Source organism: Propithecus coquereli, unplaced genomic scaffold (assembly GCF_000956105.1).
Source record: "Propithecus coquereli isolate 6110/MARCELLA unplaced genomic scaffold, Pcoq_1.0 Scaffold202, whole genome shotgun sequence".
In the NCBI taxonomy this organism is placed as follows: Eukaryota; Metazoa; Chordata; class Mammalia; order Primates; family Indriidae; genus Propithecus; species Propithecus coquereli.
Genome location: NW_012145190.1, coordinates 1,134,458 through 1,155,772, shown reverse-complemented (window position 1 = coordinate 1,155,772; position 21,315 = coordinate 1,134,458). Strand labels below are relative to the sequence as shown.

Here is a 21,315-nt window from a genome sequence, read left to right as displayed (position 1 = left end):
AAATACTTAGGATTTATAGAACATTTACCATTACCAAGACTCTACTGCAGACAATGGGTGTGAGAGAAATGACAGAGATGCAGGGAAAAAGATTACTGTTAAAGAGTTTAAATGTTTATACTTCCCATCTTAGTAGAAAAGCAAATACAAAAAGATTATAACGTTGACCATGCTAGTAGTCATAAACCAGGTACAATCTAAGCTCAAAAACAAAAAACCAGTAATGTTCCCCACTGCATTTCCAGCACCCAGCACAGTTCCTAGAAGATACCAAATACGTATTTGTTGAATAAATGAATTCAGGATAGAGATTTTTCTTCCTGGCTGGGAAAGATTATAAAACATTTTATATGAAGTAGCATTTGAGTTAGGCTGAAAGGATAGATTCTGAGCCTACAAAAGTGGGAGGGAAGGGTACCTAAAAGGCAGAAATGTGTAATGCTCAGTTTGGTAAAGGAAGGAGTCTAGTTGGTCTCACGTTTTCCTCAAAGTACACAATACTTACCTTTCTTGTCCAGGCAATTTCCCCCTTAAGTTGTCATACATGCTACAAATTTTGTGCTTTCTTTCATCCATCAAGGCAGGTCGCTCTTCTTCGAGACTTAGGAGATAACGCCTCTCATAATCTTCTACATCAAGGAGTAAACTATAGGTCTAAGAAGGGAGGCACAAAGCAGGACACAGCATGCTAGGTCAGGTTCACAGAGTATTAGATAAACAACTTCACAGTTTAGGTCTATTAGATAAGAGTCCTAAATAAAAGAATGAAAAGTCACTATAGTAAAACTGAAATTCAAAAAAGGCACTCTTTTAAATGCAGAAAAACATAATAAAATAATTTAAAAGATCCTTCAAACACAATTCTTTGTCCCTCTCTGAACTCTAATCTAGCAGGCAAAAACAGTGAAATAATTAAACTTTCCAAATCTTCTAGCAGCAACAACAGCACTGTAATACATAATGATCTGTATTACTGCCACAATAAGTACCTTATATTTATAAAAATGATAATAGTTAATTTTTCTGCTGGGTGCCAGCCACTGTTCTAAGCACTTTTCATGTACTCAGTCACCAAATACTCACCACAACCCAAATACAATTAACATCTCCGTTTTTACAGATGAAGAAACTGAGGACAGCATAGAAAGGTTAAATAACTTGCCCCAAGTCACAGACTCAGCTAGAAACGGAAATTTGTAACCTGTTTCTAGAGTCTGTACTCTTAACCAGTATGGTCTATGGCCTTACAATGTGGTATTTATGTTTTACAAACCAATTATATATATTTTATCTCATTTTCCTCAGCACCCAGAATAATGACCAACACCAAGGGAGTGCCCAATAAATAGTTAATTGACTTAATTGACTTAATTAATTCATGGGTGGGACAATGAGAATTTTTATTCTCATTTTATCAGGCTTAGGAAGGTGACCTGCCTAAAGATCCTCAGCTATTAACTGAATTAGCTTGCACACAAAAAAACAGTACTTCTAACTTTAACTGAAGCGTTCTTTCCATGATGCCATAGGTGAGGTACACATAAATCCTTTCTAGAGTGCTCTGGTACACAACAGGCACTTTTTTTTTTTTTTTGTGAGACAGAGTCCCACTCTACTGCCCTGAGTAGAGTGCCGTGGCGTCAGCCTAGCTCACAGCAACCTCAAACTCCTGGGCTCAGGGATTCCTCCTGCCTCAGCCTCCCAAGTAGCTGGGACTACAGGCATGCGCCACCACGCCCGGCTAATTTTTTCTATATACTTTTAGTCGTCCAGCTAATTTCTATTTTTAGTAGAGACAGGGTCTCGCTCTTGCTCAGGCTGGCACAATAGGCACTTAACAAGAATATATTCATTAATTAAAATCACGGATTGCTCATTCTTCCACTTCTTGTGTACACATACATTTGACAGTTCTTTACTTCAAACTAACTATAGTAACAGATTCTAAAACTTACTTTCTCAATTATGACAAGGGTTTTTCTTCTCTTGTCTCGAACCTGTTTTTCTTTTGTCTCCTAAAAAAGACAAGACTATTCAATGTGAACTCTTTACCTCTGTTAAAAACAATTTAGTGTGCATCTATAGGTTCATCTGTGACAATTCTAAGAAGAGAACTGATTATCTGAAAGTTAATAATCTAAAACAATACTAGTGTGGACAAAGGTCATAGAGCTGACTGAACAGATTATTAAACTGAATTCACAGATAGGCAATGAATAATTACAGAATGTAGTAAAGGATGAAGAAATCATAGGAAAATCTTAAAACACATAAAAAATGGTAATTTTTTAAAACAGCAAACTGGAGTAATTAGATACTGTTTGCAGGCAGAGTTACCCGGTCCAAAGAGTCTTGCTACCCTAGGCCCTGCCTGGCTGCCTTAGAAATGAAGGTGTTAATATCTCAGCACATCTGTAGAAAACTAGAATGCCATGACATGTGGTGGGAAGCTCCAGGTTAGACTACGAAGAACTCCACCATGTCTGATCCTTTTCATAGTGACCCCAAAAGAAGCAGTGACAACACAGATGTTCTTAAACACACAATTCTGCTGATACTTACGTCATCCTCACTCCGAGATGTCACGACGGCATCAATCATTTTTCGAGGATTATTCACACTAGAGACAGTAAGCTTTCCCAAAGAGCCCTCAAACTGCACTGCAAAGACAAAAAATTTCCAACAAAATAAGAACTTAGCAATGTAGGAACGCAGTGCTACTCTAGCCGTTCTCTTTTTTTGTTGTTGCAATGATCATCGAAATGAAAATCTATAGTATTTCCTTTTATTTACTCTAGGGGTACTAAAAATTATTACTAGGTTTAAAAAATTATGAAATCTCAAGTGGAAAAGGACCCAAAAGGTCATCTGTCAAACCATTCAGTCTATGCTTGACTAAAGGCTGATCTTTGCATTTATTAAGGACAATGGTACTTTTTAAATCATTTTCAGACATCTCTATCTATACACATAGATAGTTGTCTATGTTTTATCATAACAGCAGCACCTCAAATTTCTCTTATTATGGGCCTGGGGATAACGACCTTACCTGGCTTATAGGCATGCTCCAGTTTGGCCACCTGAGGGGTGATGAGCTTAGTGCGCTCCTTTTTAGGGCCATCACCTTGCATTTCTTCAGCAGCTGACAATTTCTCCAGTTTTTCAAAGTAATTCTACCACACGAGAAAAGGATTCAGTTGCAACAGAAGCACGGAACGTGGCTATTCTATACCACTAATAAGTGATTTATATCAGTGGCAGTAACGCAAGTTGAACTCTAGAAATCTATTGATTCTCTGATTTTTGTTAGATTGCTATAAATTTACTGTATCAAAAAATCCCAGCTTCAAATAAGTCAATCATCAATGGAAATGTCTTTAGACTGCCAATATTCTTAACTGAAAGAACCAGATTAATGATGCCAAAGGGATTTGAAAACACTGGTCTGAGAACATCTGTATGTAGGAAGTAAAAGGCATATAAGCAAACCTTAATGAATAGCATAAGTCTCTGGCTTAAAAACAGGATAGAATTATCAACTTGAAAGCTACCTCAGAAAAAATTCTATCAATATTTAAGTCTACCAATATTTAAATGAATATGCTCACCAGTGTAAGGGACCAAACTGTTTTCCTCAAAACTAGCACAGAGTATTTACCTGGTAATAAAAATCATCCAGGTAGGGATCAGTGCTTTGCAGTTGCATCATCTGGATTTTAGAGACCCAATCCTTTTCCCGCTGCAACATGAGATTGGCATATGGATCCTTTCGGAGATGATCTTGATGATTGCTCCGGTGACTTCCTCTATCTCCTGCACCATTGAGATTCCGATGCTGACTGGAAAACATATTCTGCATTCACTCCAAGTGGGCACACTAATTACGCCTTTTAACAACACATAAATAAACCAGGCCAAATGAAAAAAAAGACTCCCTTTCATTTTGTTAGGAGGGAAGCAAAAAAGAACTAAGTCAATAGAATTTAAGAGGAAAGAGCTATGCAACACATAATCAAGGAAATAAAACTAAGATCTGAGTACTTTACCATATGCTAAGCACTTTCGCCTATGGACCTTTGTTATAAGCCCTACAATAACCCTCTGACACAAATCACTTTGTTTTCTCCACTTAAGACACAAATCAAGGCCAAAAGAGATCAAGTAACTTGTCCCAAGCCGTACACTTGGTGGCAGAGTAAGAGATTTGAACACCAGCTGATTTGACTGTGACGTCTATAATTTTTTTAACTTGTTGAAAAACCATGAAATATTTCAAATGCAAAGGAAAAGCCCAGCAAATACTATAATAAATATCCACTTACCCACCACTTAGACTTAATGAAAAAAACTTTATTTGGCCAAATTTACTTCAGATTTTTAAAAAGTAAATTAAAGTAAATACAGTGTTCCATTTATAGTTGAAGGCCCTCTTCAACCCCTCTGGACCCCAATTTCTGGCTTCTCTTCCTTCACAGGGGAACCACTATTCTGCCTTTGGTATATATTCTCCCTGAAATGTTTCTATACTTTTATTACTTGTGTGTTTGTCTTCAAATATTGTACAGTATTATTCCGTGTGTCTTAGTTTTACATAAGGGGTACTATACATGTAATTCTACTCCTTGCTTCTTCACTGCATATTATACTTTCCATATTTATACATGTTGATTATATAACCAGGTATATACTGAAAAGCAGAACTGCTAGGATGTGGTGTATCCGTGTTTTCGACCTTATTATCTACTGCTGAATTGTCTCTCAAGAAGCTGTGCACTCCAGCCTTGCCAACAATAACAGTGCGGGGACACTTCCAAGGTTTGCTTGTCTGACGATGTTAATGGTTATCTAATTTTAATCTGCATTTTTCTGATACAACGAAGTCTGATGCACCTTTTCAGTTTTATGAGCCACTTGAGTTTCCTCTACTGAACACTGTATGTTTGTATATGAGGCTTTTTGTTAAACAGAAGCTTAATATTTTAATACAGACAAGTGTAGTAATCTATCCCTTTATCATTTGTACTTTTCATGTCTTTTTTAGGAGCCCATATTTGTTCTCCTCCCTCCCCCCACCCAAAATATTCTTGAATATCTTTGAAATTAAGAAATAATCATACACAATCAAAGAATAAAAATGAAGTCTGAAGAAACTCACAGTTATGTTTAGTTCCCTCATTTCATATAGATGAATGACTATAGAATATAAGCCCCATGAAGACAGAAGCTTTACCTTTCTTGCTAAGATGGTAAAGGCAGTTAAGACTATTATAAGAATTTGGTAAGGAGTGAGTATAAAATGTTGGCTTAAAAAAATCAGATCTAAACTTTAATTCTGATTTATGATCAACAGCATTACAACAGTTTGGAAATTAGCTGAAAAAAATCTTGCCATTTAAAGCTAGTGCATCAAAAACAACATGACATTTATGATCTGACTTTACCAGCAAAATAAGCTTAACTCTAAGTAAACTTACTAAAAAAAAGTAAATTAAATTAATAGTACCTTGTTATACTGTCAAAATTAAAAGCTGAATTAAGAAGCCATGAAGGAGTAGGACGAATACTTACTTTCTATTCTGTTGCTGTCTCTGATGCAACAGTCGACGGTGCTGTGGATGAAGGTGAGTTGTGTCTGGTCTAAACATTGGGGCCTGAGATCTAAGAAAAAAGAAAAACAGATGCTCAATTCTGTTATTCTGATGATCTGAAGTTTTAAAGAATGTTGTTAGTACAGGATAACTTGACAGAGGTTCACTCAAAACACTATAAAGTCGGCCGGGCGTGGTGGCTCACGCCTGTAATCCTAGCACTCTGGGAGGCCGAGGCGGGCGGATTGTTTGAGCTCAGCAGTTCGAGACCAGCCTGAGCAAGAGCGAGACCCCGTCTCTACTAAAAATAGAAAGAAATTAATTGGACAACTAAAAATATATAGAAAAAATCAGCTGGGCATGGTGGCACATGCCTGTAGTCCCAGCTACTCGGGAGGCTGAGGCAGGAGGATCGCTTGAGCCCAGGAGTTTGAGGTTGCTGTGAGCTAGGATGACGCCATGGCACTCTAGCCCAGGCAACACAGTGAGACTCTGTCTCAAAAAAAAAAAAAAAAAACAAAAAAAACTATAAAGTCTATTCTAAGGAGACCTTTTGGAGGCAAAAGATAGCCATATTTTTACACGTCTTCTACAAAGACCAATTCTCAGTTCCTAAAAGGATGATCATGAAATCTGAGTGAATTAGGACTAAAGCAATGTAATTTTTTTTCTTTTTGCTGTTTAACAAAAGTGTCTAAATAGATTTAATGTATTCGGCTTCAACTATGTAGGAATGACAATAAAAATGTATATGTGATGGTTAATATTTTTTTTTTTTGTGACAGAGTCTCACTCTACTGCCCTGAGTAGAGTGCCGTGGCGTTAGCTTAGCTCACAGCAACCTCAAACTCCTGGGCGGAAGCAATCCTTCTGCCTCAGCCTCCCGAATAGCTGGAACTACAGGCATGCGCCACCATGCCCGGCTAATTTTTTCTATATATTTTTAGATGTCCAGCTAATTTCTTTCTATTTTTTTTTTTTTTTTTTTTTTTAGTAGAGACGAGGTCTCGTTCTTGCTCAGGCTGGTCTTGAACTCCTGAGCTCAAATGATCCACCTGTCTCAGACTCCCAGAGAGTTAGGATTACAGGCGTGAGCCACCCCACCTGGCGGTGATGTTTAATACTATATGTCAACTTGACTAAGCTATACCACCCAGTTACTTGGTCAATGTCTAGATGTTGCTGTGAAGGTATTTTGTAGATGTGATTAATATTTACAATTAGCTAATTTTACAAAAAAGAGATTACCCTTAATAATGTGGGTAAGGCCTCATCCAATCAGTTGAAGTCCTTAAGAGCAAAACCTGAAGTTTCCCAAAGAAGGAATTCTGCCTCAAGACTGGAACATAGAAGTCAGTCTCTAACCTGGTGGCCTGCCCTAGTTATTTCAAACTCAAGACTATAGCTTCAACTCTTACCTGTTTCTGGCCTGCTGGTCTGCCCTATAGATTTAGGACTTGTCAGCTTCCACAATCATATGAGCCAATTCCTTAAAATAGAACTCACTGAATGTGCTTGTGCTTTCTCTCCCTCTATCCTACTGGTTCCGTTTCTTTTAAAAACCCTCACCGATACAATATGATATGTAATAACACACAATTTCACTGAAACAGGAACTTGAACCCCTCTTGTTATAAAACCGGAAGGTAGAAGCAAGCAATTTAGCATTGAGATTAGCCGATTTTTTAGCATCTGTAGTTCTGTTCTTTAGCATATTGGTAATCCTTTCTATGCTTTTTAGGCTGGTCTTAAGTGATCCTCCTGCCTCAGCCTCCTGAGTAGCCCCAAGTAGCTGAAATTATAGGGGCATGCCACGGCAATAATTCTTAAGAGATAAGCACTGTGTGTATATGTTAGAATGTGTGTGTGTTTATAAAATGGATATGAGGTAATACTTAAGAAATTTCAGGCCGGGCGCGGTGGCTCACGCCTGTAATCCTAGCACTCTGGGAGGCCGAGGCGGGCGGATTGTTTGAGCTCAGCAGTTCGAGACCAGCCTGAGCAAGAGCGAGACCCCGTCTCTACCAAAAATAGAAAGAAATTAATTGGACAGCTAAAAATATATAGAATGCCTGTAGTCCCAGCTACTCGGGAGGCTGAGGCAGGAGGCTCGCTTGAGCCTAGGAGTGTGAGGTTGCTGTGAGCTAGGATGACGCCATGGCACTCACTCTAGCCCGGGCAACAGAGCCAGACTCTGTCTCAAAAAAAAAAAAAAAAAAAAAGAAATTTCAAAAGAAATAAAAGAGGTGATTAACTTGCAATGTGCAAAAGTACACAGGAAGCATGTGACTCTTGAGGTACACATGATTCTTAAGAAAGCATGGAGATTATTAAACATTTCCATATTTGCCAACTTAAAGATCCAATACCATTTCAAAATATATTACTTAAGAAGTAGCAAGAAATTTCTACATTATAAAACTAAACATCCATGATCAAGAGACTTGGCTGACAATGGGTAAGCAATGGCATTTGTTTTGGATACCTTAGGTTTTGCAGGTGAGGTCCTGGGCCGGGAGGGTGCTGCTGCGGAGGTGGCGTAGCGGAGGGTGGAGCACTAAAGAAGGCACGGAAGCCTGGTGCTGGGGGGAGCATCTGCCCAACTCGCCCTTGTAGCAACTTGGAATTCATGGCAGCAAGTGGACTACCAACAAATCCAGGGACCCGTGCAAACTGGCTGGGAGACATCCGTCCAGGCTGTAGCTGCAAAGAGGGACAAGATCTTAGATTTAGTTAACCAGCAAGCCCCCTTGCTTTATTCTACAGAAAAAAAAAATACTGTGTCCATCAATAATTTTGTTTGAAAAAGTAAAGGAAAAAACAAGAGGTAGTAGTGATTACTAGCAAAAAAAGGGGGTATCATCTAACGAACCTTAGGGAAAGTAGGAAAGTTCTTTATGGGTAGGCCTAATCACAGGCTTACCTGTGCTCCTCCAAGAAGCTGTGCTCTCTGGAGGGGGCTGAGAACGGGAGGAACACTAGGAGGAAAAGGGTGACCCAAGAGGGAAGAGTTCTAAAGGGGGAAAAAAAAAAGAAAAAATCATACTCATATTCTGAAACAGATAAATCAATCAACATAATAAGGCAACTCAGCAGAAATGCAGTATAAATTTGGATATAAACTCAAGTCAAGCTCTCCACTTAGGGAATATAAAAAAGAGTAATGCCAGAAATCATAAAACACTACGACCAAATAAGATGAAAAAGAAACCAGTAGAATAAGGGACTGAAATAGTAGGAAACCAGATGATCACAATTAGTTTAGATTTTTAAAGATAGGAGTTGAGGTAAAAAAAGAAAAAAAAAACAAAAACAAGTGAACATGACCATGTCCTCTGATCTGGAGACAGTAAGATCCAGAAATTCAAGTACGGAGATTATAAAAAGTAGGTATAATTTAGGAGATGTCAGCAATTCTATATACTGGTAGTGATCATATGGACTGATCAGAAAATACATACTGTACATTTTCGTTAGGTTGTAAAGTGACATACCGGGACACTGCAGATCTGGTTTGGAGACATCCTCTCACCATAGGGAGCAGGATAACGCGGTGGCATTGGGGGCCGAACATGGACAGGCTTCGGACACAGAACCTATCAGGACAAACATATATACAACTACACTCAATGAAATCAGTTTTTCTTCCACCTACACTCCCTCCCCTCAAGTACTGGTAGAGACACAGAACTCAATGCAAAGCCCTACTTCTAAGCAGACTGCTACAGCTATAGGTTCAAATATAGAACCCTCGGTCACTTCCTCTCACTTCCGCTCAGTGCTCTAGGGAAAGCAGTTTTAACTGAGGAAGATTTAGCTAATTCTCCAGTTATCCCCACCCTTCCATGCTATCTGAGGGAGGTACCAGCAGATATTCTGACTTGTAAATTCTCTCCAAAAGGATATATTTTGGCATTGAGGGAGAAGGAATGATAAGAAAGCTGGAGGATTAACTAAGTCCTATTCTGAAGCCCCTGTGATATGGCCGCCATGCTCAGCACTTTCATGATACATTGTGACTCCACCATTTCATAGGATGTTGAGCCTAACTAGGCCATACCACCACCACCCTCCCCCCATACCTTCCAAATTGGCCTTCCTTTTCAGCTGCTGGTTTCAGGTGGAGCAAAGTCTATGGAACAGGACTGCACAGGCTCTAGGGAAAGCAGGGATATCTTAAAGGTAAAAAGGGATGTGGACAATGCTGTGTGTTCCCATTCCCCCCAGCTTTCAGTTATCTCTCTGCTAATGTTTTGGGCAGCCAGTAAAACACTTTAAAAAGGATATATGCACTAAGTGTGGCTAACTACCCTTTTTCTTCCCCAATTAAAAGGCAGCAGCAACAGCAGCAGCAAAGGGTATTAAGGACTGTGTCTCTTATTTGTACTAACTTCTCCTCTCAGTGGCTATTTTTCTTTCTAATCTAATGCCTACCCAAAACTTCCACCCTCCTCCCAGCATCACCAGTTCCCCAAATAATTTTGCCCAGATTCCCAATATTCTGGGCTGAGTGCCTGTTAATGAGAGGTACCTGTTGGTTGAAGCTGGGTATAGCCATCTGCTTAGGTGGGGTGCCTATGGGGACAGCTCTAACAGGAGGACTCCCAATGATAGGTGAAGTTGACCGCCTTGGTAATGCACGTTCAGAAAGGTCCCGATCATCTTCTGGGCCCTGTGGAGGCCTCTGAGGCAAGGCATATTCTAACACAGACACTGTAGGCATTTCCTAATTGAGGATGTGTTTAAAAAAAGAAATTTAGCTAACTTGAAATACTTAATTTCTACATATGCCAAAAATATCTTGAGAAATTGTTTTTTAAATTTTTATTTATTTTTAATTCACATATAATAAAATTCACTCTTTGAAATTATAGCTGAGTTTTGATAAATACACAGAGTAAGGGATATGCCACCACAATCAAGATATAGAATAGTTTTATCACTCCCCAAAATTCCTTTGTAGTCAACCCCTACTGCCATACCCAATCGCTGGTAAACACTGATCTATTCTCTGTCCCTATATTTTTGCCTAGAAATGACTTAAGTAACTCAAATCATACACTGACAAATTAGAGTTCTACTTGCTCTCTTGCGACCTTTATGCTGGAGCCTGAGGAAGGGTACATCAACAGGTACAGATGTCTAAGTGATAGATGCAGCAGTCAACATAACACTGGCAAATGATACACACCTATATGTCCTTTCAGAAGGAAAGGATGATAATAGGAGACAACTTAAAAATATGGGGTATTAGAAATTTTATATAAAGAGAAAATAAAAATACCTGAGCAAGCAGTGGTCCTCGGATTCGCCTCAGAACCTCAGATCCATCCCAGATGCTGGAATTCAGACTTCCTGGTTGGGTCTAACAAAAAAGGAAAACACACACACCAAGTCTAGAATGCTGTGGAGACTCTGGGTGACTTATCTGTTATTGGGGAATACGGTTCCAAAAGAGCCTCAACTGCTTGAGAATAAGAAATCATGGTGCTCTAGTACATACATGATTCCCCAACTCCACCTTTAGAATTGCTATCATTGGGAATTATATTATCAATCTTCTATGGCATATGCAATTCTCTCATTATAGTAGATAAAAGAAAATGGCAAAGCCTAATACTTCACTTTAATTATTAGTCTGTTATTCATTCTCCGATCAGAGTAACTTACTCACTTGCAAAATTGGCCTGGTCTGCACGGCCCTCATGATAGCTGGATCTTCTAGTTCATTTTCAATCACCATCTTACTGAGTCTTTCTGCCAGATTCTCCTCATGGTCACCCAACAAATCCATCTCATCTCTCTCTCCATTGCCTGTTTGTTCATTAACTGCCACTGGTAACTTCTCTTCCAATTCAGCCAGGCGCTCATGTGCTTCTTGCCAATCATCATCTACAAGACAATAGAGTTTGTATTGGAATGAAAAAATTTGATAAAATTTTGTTACCCAAATGAACAATTCCAACTCCAGAACACAGGCAGAAAGTTAAATTACCACTTAAGAGACAGGAAATAAGCTTTAAACTAAGGGAAACACAAAGTGTGCTTATAGAACAAATAATATCACACCAGAAATAAAATCCAAGCGTTTGGATTAATAGCTTAAAACATTATCAGTGATGTCCAAACTATATTTTGAAAATGATCTCTAAACTGGCGATAAATGAGTATACTACTACCTGTTGGTTTTGAGATTCTATGACATTTCAGGCAAACACTTTAAAGAAAAGTTAAAACCCATAGCACTAGCATACAACTTTCTCTTAGATTATAATTGCCATCTTCTTTACAAACTTTTGAATTGGCTGGGCGTGGTGGCTCATGCCTGTAATCCTAGCACTCTGGGAGGCCGAGGCAGGTGGATTGCTCAAGGTCAGGAGTTTGAGACCAGCCTGAGCAAGAGCAAGACCCCGTCTCTACTAAAAAAGTAGAAAGAAATTATCTGGACAGCTAAAAATACATATATAGAAAAAGTTAGCCGGGCATGGTGGCACATGCCTGTAGTCCCAGCTACTTGGGAGGCTGAGGCAGGAGGATCGCTTGAGCCCAGGAGTTTGAGGTTGCTGTGAGCTAGGATGACGCCACGGCACTCTAGCCCGGGCAACACAGTGAGACTCTGTCTCAAAAAAAAAACAACTTTTGAATCCATTCATTTCATTCAATTAATATTTACCACATCTATTATGTCAAAAGCACTGTTTTAGGTGCATAGGGTACATTATTGTACAAAACTAGACAGGGATCCCTCCCTTATGCAACTTTCATTCAAGTAGAGATAGATAATAGGTAATAAGCATAATGAATAAGTAAATCAGATACTATATCAGAGATGAAAATGCTATAGGAATAAGAAGGAAGAAAGGCAGATTGAAAATTTTATATAGATTGTCAGAGGTAGGCCTCATTAAGGTGACATTTAAACAAAAGTTCAAAAGAGTAAGAGAGTTAGCCATGTGGGTATCTGGAAGAAGAAGGTTCCAGGCAGGGGGACAGTCAATAGAAAGGCTTTAAGGTGAAAGATTGATGGTTTTGAGAAACAGCAAGGACTATGTTTGGAATGAAATGGTTGGAGTGGGGGGGAACAGAAATAAATGAGGTCAATAGTCAGGAAGAGGGAGCCCATTCATGGTCTTCTGGGCCACTGTGAAATAGGGGGCCAATGGAAGTTCTGATGTGGCTTAACTTTTCGAAAGAATCACTCTGGCGGCTGTGTTGAAAACAGGTTGGGGAAGGCAGGGGGCAATACTGGAGACACATGGAAGCCCATCAGGCAGCTGCTGCAGTAAGCCCGGGCAGAGGATAGTGACTTGGACCAGGGTCAATTCCTCTTTTAACTATCCCTTTGCTATTCCTACACACTACTATGCAATCTGTAGCACTGATATTAAGGTTCTTTTCTAATTTCTTATGATGACACAGCATTATTTTTGAGTCCCATTAGAGCATAAATGAAAATCTTCAGAATCCTTTATCAGCTGCTCTGGAACTGGACCTTACTTCTACCACATCTCATTCTAGTTCTCTTCAATCTAATCATTCCATTCTGCTTCTGTCATGAAAGCTCTACTCAGTTTTGCTCCTTTCAGCACTCATATGTGGAAGCTTCTCCGTCCCTCATTGGAACTTTCCCTAAATAACCCTTTCATTTTGATTCTACCTTTACCTCGTCTACACATGTACTACTTTATAACCCACAAAAAAGTAATCTTTTGTATATGTTATGTATTTTATCCTTAGTTATATGTTTTATATATTCTACAAAATTCAAAAGGGATAACAGGTAATTCACTTTATAGCTAACACAGAAACAAAGACTTTCTGTTCTCTGCTTACAAATACATGTTTGTTAAAATTCAAACATGACAAAATCACGTAACTTAAAAAGTGAAAGTTCCCCATAATTCCATGGCTATGTTAAGTTTTAAAAAATATGCAAACTATATTAACTTGTTTCTTTTTATTCATGCAATATATCTTGAACATCTTTGCATACATGCATACACAGATAAAACTACTAATAATACTATCTCATTCTTTTTAATACTGATGTAAGATTCTATTCTATTGATAAACTATAATTTAACTTATCCCCTACTGATAAACACTTGGATTATTTGCAATTTTGCAATGACAGCTAATACTGGAACCAACATTATACATATCTTAACATCTTAAGTGAATATTTAAGTAGGCTTATTTCTTGTCAGACTATTAACATTTAAAATTTGCTATTTTTATCACATGACAATGTATCACATAACACTAGTGATCCAAAAAGCGAGGGAAGTAGGACTTCCAAATTTATAATACTGGTATCATAGGACCCACTGCCTAGTCTTTGGGCACTGTGATAGATTTGAATGTACTAGCTGTGGTAAAGAGATCCCTTAAATTGTAGATCACTTTGCCATCACTGGAATAAAGGTTGTGGGCAAGAGCTATAAAAATCTCCTTACCTAAGCCTCTAGGACATGGGTTTTCTTTCTAATCATGCGGTGTTTTCTTTCTAATCATGCGGTATTTTCTTCCCTATCCAACAGCTTCCTCTTACTCGAGTGTCTAGTCAGGTGGCACTCTGTCTCTGAAATGCCATCTCACAGAAAAGAACTTAAGATAGCCATTCTATTACGATAGTCTACCTTCACACGCATACCCCAAGGTGCTCAAAAAACAGAAAAATCCACTGCAGATGAAAATTACAGTGCTAACATAAATGACTAGTCATCTGAAATAAATACTTAAAGAACAGTATAATTAAAAATCAATTGTAACATTAGTATTTGTGTCATCTTTGGTAAGGAAGAGTAAGCTGAGATAGGATAAATTGTTGGTTTTTTGCAATTTTACTAACTCAGTAATTACAAAAGAATGGGAGTCTATAATCCCAGATTTAAGGATTTTTAAAAATATTTATTTCCCAAATTTAAAAAGTTAATTTGTTAATGCAGTAGAGTTCAAATTTGCATTGTTTTCAGTTACCACTTCCCATATTCATGTTTGCTAACAAATCCTACCAAATATGGATAATTTATTTCTCCTTAATAATATTTTAAAACACTAAATAGCCATATTCTGTGAGAATGGATCTGTTATGAATTAATTGTTACATTTTCAAACATGTAAGCAAAGGAATCTATGCCACAGAATACCATTATCATTTTAGATTTTCCTTTTTCTTTCTTTTTTTTTAATACAGAGTCTCACTTTGTTGCCCAGGTGAATGCTGTGGCATCAGCCTAGCTCACAGCAACCTCAAACTCCTGGGCTCAAGTGATCCTCCTGCCTCAGTCTCCAGAGCAGCCGGTACTACAGGCACGCACCACCACGCCCGGCTAATTTTTTCTATTTTTAGTAGAGACGGGGTCTTGCTCTTCCTTAGGCTGGTCTCAAACTCCTCAGCTCAAGCTAACCTCCTGCCTTGGCCTCCCAGAGTGCTAGGATTACAGGCATGAGCCACTGAGCCTTGCCTTAGATTTTCCTTGCTCTTGTGCAAAATCATCTGAAATGATATGTCAGGTCTCATGCCCTTACTATAAAAGAATATTTCACCCCTATATCTTTTTCGAATGACCTAAAAATATGGTTACTTAGATATGCCAACACTTGACTTCAATCCATTATCGATCAAAAATGATAAAGGGTAGGCAAAAGAATAACAAAGAAATGAAGGGAAAGAGGTATCTGTAATAACTAATTAACCTATACCCTGGTGTGGGTTACTGAATTCCTGGCTGCGTCTATAAACTTATACTTGTTGTAATAACTCCCTTGAAGCTCTTCTTATGGATACTTTTGAATAAAAACAAAATAAAAAGGAAATAGAGTTGATTTAATTTTAAGGCAATCTCAATTCCTAAAGATTATAGCAACTATCAATAAAAGAGAGGTAGAAAGAATGAGGAGGCCTTCCAAGTGGAGGTAGGAGATTTCCAAAGATTCCTCAAAAACCGTTTTGACATAACTGGTAGTTTACACTACTAATTCTATTTATAGTTACATAACCTGTCACTCTTTGTCATGTGTTAAAATGAAGATAGCAATAGTACCTACCTCATAAGCTTGCTGTGGGGATTGATGATATGTGTGAAACTTCTAGTATGGTGCCTAGCACATAATAAGCACCATGTAAGTGTAAGCTTTTTAGAGAGTGGGATTTCTGCAACATACTCATTGTTCTAAGATGATGCAAACGTTTTTTCATGCAGAACACAGTGACTAGTTTCTTAAAAAAAGATGACATCAGAACATTAGTAGCCAGTGACCTAATACCCACTTAATAACAGGTATTACTCAGGATGTCCACCCCATGAATTAAAAATCATCAAATCAAAACATACATTAAAGGTCTGACATTTCACCTTCTAAACTCTTTACATCAGCTGTGTATCAACCTGTAGAGGTTGATACACACAAATAACAGGTTAACTTAGCAATTTTCTTTTTATAGTATTTATACCAAGATGTTATAAAGAATTAAGATTTTCACTTTACAATTAAGTATATTTTCAAAGGAAGGGTTCATCTCTGAAAATCTTTTCTCCATTACAAACTTTGTTGACCGAAAAGTTGTTCCTCATCACCCATCTGCCCTAGGGTACGAAGTGGGCTACCTATATGCTATTTCACTGTCTTTGCTTTGTACTACCTGTTCTTAACACTCATACCCCAAGGGCTTTTTCAACATGCATGTACTTTTCTTCTTTTCCATCATATCGAATACAGTTCTGCACACTCTTAACATTCTTTTTTGTTTTTTGAGATAGGGTCTCCCTCTGTTGTTCAGGCTAGAGTGCAGTGGTGTCATCATAGCTCACAGCAACCTCAAACTGCTGGGCTCAAGCGATCCTCCTGACTCGGCCTCCCAAGTAGCTGGCACTACAGGCACGTGCCACTGTGCCCAGCTAATTTTTAAATTTTTTATAGAGATGGGGTCTCACTATGTTGCTCTAGCTTCTGGCCTCAAGTGATCCTTCTGTCTTGTCCTCCGAAAGTGCTGGTATTACAGGCATGAGCCACCACCTATGGCCTCCAACATCCTTTGAAGGCAACATTATTCCCATCTTAAAAAATGGAAACTCAGGGTGGGGGGCAGGGAAGATTGTCCGTAGCATTCCGGATGTCAATGAGAAGGCAAGACCATTCCTCTTCTGTCTAGGTTCAAAACTGAAGACATATTCCTATGCTGCCTCATCTTAATATAATGTCTATAAATCAATCCCATCAACTACATCTTAATACTGAAAAATTTTTGAAAAATGGTTAATATTCAGTACAATATTTTAACAAAAAAAGAATTTTAGAAACAGGCACACAATGTCTGTAGTTTCTATTGTATTCTATTGGTTATTACTAATCTATCTTCCAAATATCATTTGCAATTCACATCAGTTCACTGCTTTTATAATTCTACTTTATGTTCCTCTCCTTGTGATTTTCATGGAGAGAGACAACAGCATCTTGGATCATGTCATCCTCCTGGACAATCTCACATCCTACCCTGAGGCTTATCCCAGAGATCCTTGATTCTCTTCCATAATGAGTTTAGCTTCTACTTTCAACACTCCTCTTGCTCCCAATGCGGACAATGTTTTAGTCCTCTACTGAATTTTGTAAATGATTGACAATAATAAACTTCATTTTTGCCAGTTTATTCAACTTAATCTAAACATTAATAAATTTAATTATTAAACTATTTAAGTCACTGCAAAACCAGTACCCATTATAACACTTTAAGACCTCTTATTTGGTTTTGATACTCAACATCTTAGAAGTACCCACGACTGCTAAATTTCCTTTTCTTCCCTATTACTTAACTTTGAATATTTGTTGCACACACAGAAGTGCTGTGATTCCAAAGAAATCACACATATTTACACATCCCAACATAAACAGTTATCACTGCTTTCCAACACCAGTCTAAGCAAAAATATTTTGCACTGACTCACTCTTACCTATTCATTCAAAAAAATAGTTTAAATTTTAACTTATTAGTCCACTTGTTCTAAACTTATTCTAGGTAGCATCTGTTCTCAAACTTTATCATATAAGCTTGCTTCTTAAATTTTCCATCTCATTATTTATAACCCTGTGACCTGTAAGCTTAGTTAGGCTCTTTAACTTTTTTCGGCTCTTGGAATATTTATCTATATGCAGGGATAGAAAAAATTTCATCCGTGCACACTTTTCTAACTTATGAAGACTTTCTATTACCAAGATTTTGGTATAAAAAGCTTTTTTGCTCTTTTGAAGATACTTACTCTAAGACAACTACACAGTTATACAATATTCTAGTGATAGACTGAATTTGAAAACACATATACCTACATACTACAATCTGAATTGTCTACTAGTCCACTAGTTTTCCTTAAGTTACATGTTCTACAAATAAAAATTCTCCTCAACTAGGATTATTTTAAATCTCTTTTAAATTTCTGCTCCTCTAGACATCTGAATTTCTTACGCTAGCAACCTAGAGCCATAGATCATATAACTGGAAGGGACAGGGAGAATACCTGGTTTAGAATACCTGGTTTTATAGATGAGGCAACAAGAGGCCCAGAGGAGCAGAATGGATGCTTTCAGTGAAGAATGAACTATTCTGACTGAGATCAAGAATATATCTTGCCAAATTAGTGAATGAGGTTACTCCTACCAAGGCAAAGCACTTTAAAAGAGAGCATTTGAGGCCTATAATCCTAGCACTCTGGGAGGCTGAGGCCGGAGGATCCACTGAGCTCAGGAGTTTGAGACCAGCTGAGCAAGAATGAGACCCATCTCTACTAAAAATAGAAAAAATTAGCCAGGTGTGGTGATGCATGCCTGTAGTCCCAGCAACTCTGGAGATTGAGGCAGGAGGATCGCTTGAGCCCAGGAGTTCGAGGTTGACGTGAGCTAGGCTGATGCCACAGCACTCTAGCCTGGGCAACAGAGTGTGACTCTGTCTCAAAAGAAAAAAAAGAGCATTTGAAAAGAGCAAGAGGCCAAGACGATAATATAACAGAAAGATGTCACTTACCAACTGCACCTGACCCAAATGTATCATCATTGAATTGATCAATCTCTTCATCTTCCTCTCCCAGGCCCTGAAATGCATCTTCGTCTTCATCCAGAGGGCAATCCTCCAAAGACTAAAAAGAGAAAAGACATTAGCTATTCATGAAATTCACATCCTCATTAAAAAAAGGTTCTAAAAATGTTCACCTTACGTTCTCAATGAACATATTAGTTTCATTATGACTTTTGTAAAGATGGCATTTTTTCCCACTCCCCAATTTCCCTGATATTGGAGAATTTCGCTGTCTTCTTTCCTTTGGTTTCTATTTTCTATTCCTTCTTTCATTTAATTCTCCCCACAGGAATTCCATTTCTCTATTTTATCAAGAATCTAATAATAGCATTTCCTCATGCAACCAAGAAATTAGGCCCACAACTTCCTTTACATCACTGGTTGGAATAGTGGTGACAATGAAAAATGAACACTATTATCTTCAAGTTTTATGTATTTTTCAGCAAAATTCTCATCTTCCTAATTACATTCGTGTCATCTTTTCAATTATTTTATTATCCTCTTTTAAAGCTTTTTCTTTATTTTTCATCCTTCTTGCCTTCTATTTCCTACAGACTTAAACTCTAATGATAAAACAGAAAGCTAAGTTTTTTAAACCACAATTAAGTGAACTACAGAAAAGCCGTGATATGACAAATTCAAGTTCTGTCTCCACTCTTGCAAGTAGTGCAAACACAGACAAGTCATTCTTTCTGATTAACTCATCAAATACTTCTAAGAACCTATTGTGTCTAAGGCTCTGTGCTAAGCTCTAAGCCTCAGTCTCTTAAATTGTGATGCAGGGACAATGCCAACTACCTCAGAGTTGCTGTGAGGATCAAACCAGGCAAAGATTTAGGCAAAGATTGTAGATTGCTGAACAAAAAGCTAGATATCACCATAACATCTTAGGTGTGTCCTATTTTAAACATTTTCCCCCTCCACTTCAGTTTTATTCAACTAATTTAGTCTCCAAGTTTTCTTTGAACAGAAAAACTGAAGTTTGGTCTTGGATCACTCCTATCAAGTCTCACCAACTTTCAAAGATTCAGAATTAGAATTCCACGTTCTATTAGCATGTGGGTGTGTGATATACTTTGCCTGGCTACCTCTTAGCTAGGCTATTCCCAAAGGAAAGGTTAGGCCAAAGGCTCTACCCATCCTAGAGCCGTCCCAAACTTGGACAAATCAGGCATGCAACTGCCTCTTTACCAGAGGCAACTTCTAGCAGTAATCACAAAGATCTACTTAACCAAATCACATCTTTTTAAAATTGAAAATATTCTCAGGAATCATCTAGATCAGTTCTTTCATTCTACGAATCCAGAAACTTTACGTCCAGAGATCAGGAATCGTTCAAGGTCACACAGTGAGCTGGTGACAGGATCAGGACTCTGTTGCTGTTGCTACATTCCCGGGACCGTCACCAAACCCACGTCTCCCTCCACTAGCCCAGAGGAACTTCTGCTGGACACGCCCCCCTTCCAACTCGGAGCCCTCTTTAGTCTGAGGCCCGGGTCAAAGGGCAGGTTCAGGCTCCCAGGACTTGATGGTTGCCTGTGCGTATGGGGGTAGTGGTGCGTAAGTGTAACTGGAATTGGGGGTGGGGGTTCCGGGTCCAGGGCGGGAAACTTGTGTCTGTGCATTCCTGCGTGACTCTTCTTCAAGAAGAACCACCGGGTAGGTAAATACTCTCCCCTCCATGGCTCCTCCCTGGGTGGGGCGAGGGGGTGCTCTGGTTATGGAACTTAACGGGCCCTCCCCACCCCAAAAGGGAGGTTAACTCTCTCCAGCGGCAAGTGATGGGACGGTCCCGCCCCCTGAAGCCAGCTCCCAGCTCTAGGATTAAACCCTCAACGCCAAGGTGGTCGGGCCCAGCTCAGTCCCCCGGCTCCCGCAGCCCACCCCTTCCCCTCAGGAGCCGAGGGACGGGCGCGCGGGGGGTGAGAGAGGGAGAGGAGCGCGTGAGGGAGGGAGGGGTCACTTCCGGTTGCAACAACTCACCTCGTAGCGGAACATTCTTGGGGAGGGGGGGAGGGAGCGGGGAGGGGAGTGGGGAGAGGGAGGGAAGAAGCACTGACTCCCCGGCTCCTCCGCGCGTGGGTCCTCCACCGGCTCGCGACCCCTGGCCGCCGCCGTACGCCGGAGCGTGCGTGGGAACGTGCGCAGGCGCGCCTCGGGCAGGGCGGTCTCCCCGCACGGCGCCCGGCGGCGGCGGCTGCGCGGGACAGATTTGGCGTCTAGCTTCCTAGTCCCGGCGGCGGGAACGAGGTCCCGTGGCGAGAGAATGCGCACGCGCTGCCCGTCGCGGGCTTTCTAGCGCTCGGGACTCGGAGCTCCGCCCCCTCCTCTGCGCCCGCCCTGCGTGGGGCGGGGAGGCCTGTCACGAGTTTTCCGTCACCTACCGGGCGGAGGAAACCCTTGTGATTGTCACAGGATATGGGTTCGACGAGTCCGGCCTCAGCCTAGTCTGGGAGAAATGGAGATTCCGATTTTCCAACGTCCAGCGCGCTCTTCGGGCTGCCCGGGGTCTTTACATTACGGTCTGCGCCTTGTGGAGAGAAAACAAAATGGAAAGTTCGTGGTCCCCGAAAGGGGCAGAATTGGTCGCCCCTTTCTGCGGCGTGTCTGTTGCTGAGTCAAAAGCAGGTCGGAGCTGTGATTTATATGGCTCAAAGTGAT

General features: G+C 39.7%; 1 protein-coding gene across 1 annotated transcript in view; it reads right to left on the bottom strand.

Annotated features, from left to right (window-relative positions):
• PATL1 (protein associated with topoisomerase II homolog 1 (yeast)) overlaps nucleotides 1–20,842 on the bottom strand; it is a 32,833-nt gene extending 11,991 nt beyond the window's left edge. The window contains exons 1-14 of the mRNA XM_012643970.1: nucleotides 20,638–20,842; nucleotides 18,604–18,715; nucleotides 11,263–11,480; nucleotides 10,873–10,953; nucleotides 10,120–10,314; nucleotides 9,083–9,184; nucleotides 8,512–8,601; nucleotides 8,074–8,291; nucleotides 5,569–5,658; nucleotides 3,659–3,839; nucleotides 3,050–3,173; nucleotides 2,563–2,660; nucleotides 1,956–2,015; nucleotides 506–654 (exon numbers count right to left, since the gene is read on the bottom strand). Coding sequence (XP_012499424.1) covers nucleotides 506–654; nucleotides 1,956–2,015; nucleotides 2,563–2,660; nucleotides 3,050–3,173; nucleotides 3,659–3,839; nucleotides 5,569–5,658; nucleotides 8,074–8,291; nucleotides 8,512–8,601; nucleotides 9,083–9,184; nucleotides 10,120–10,314; nucleotides 10,873–10,953; nucleotides 11,263–11,480; nucleotides 18,604–18,715; nucleotides 20,638–20,652 — 1,733 coding nt within the window. The 5' untranslated portion in view covers nucleotides 20,653–20,842. The remainder of the gene's footprint in view (nucleotides 1–505; nucleotides 655–1,955; nucleotides 2,016–2,562; nucleotides 2,661–3,049; nucleotides 3,174–3,658; nucleotides 3,840–5,568; nucleotides 5,659–8,073; nucleotides 8,292–8,511; nucleotides 8,602–9,082; nucleotides 9,185–10,119; nucleotides 10,315–10,872; nucleotides 10,954–11,262; nucleotides 11,481–18,603; nucleotides 18,716–20,637) is intronic.
• Nucleotides 20,843–21,315: the final 473 nt, after the last annotated feature.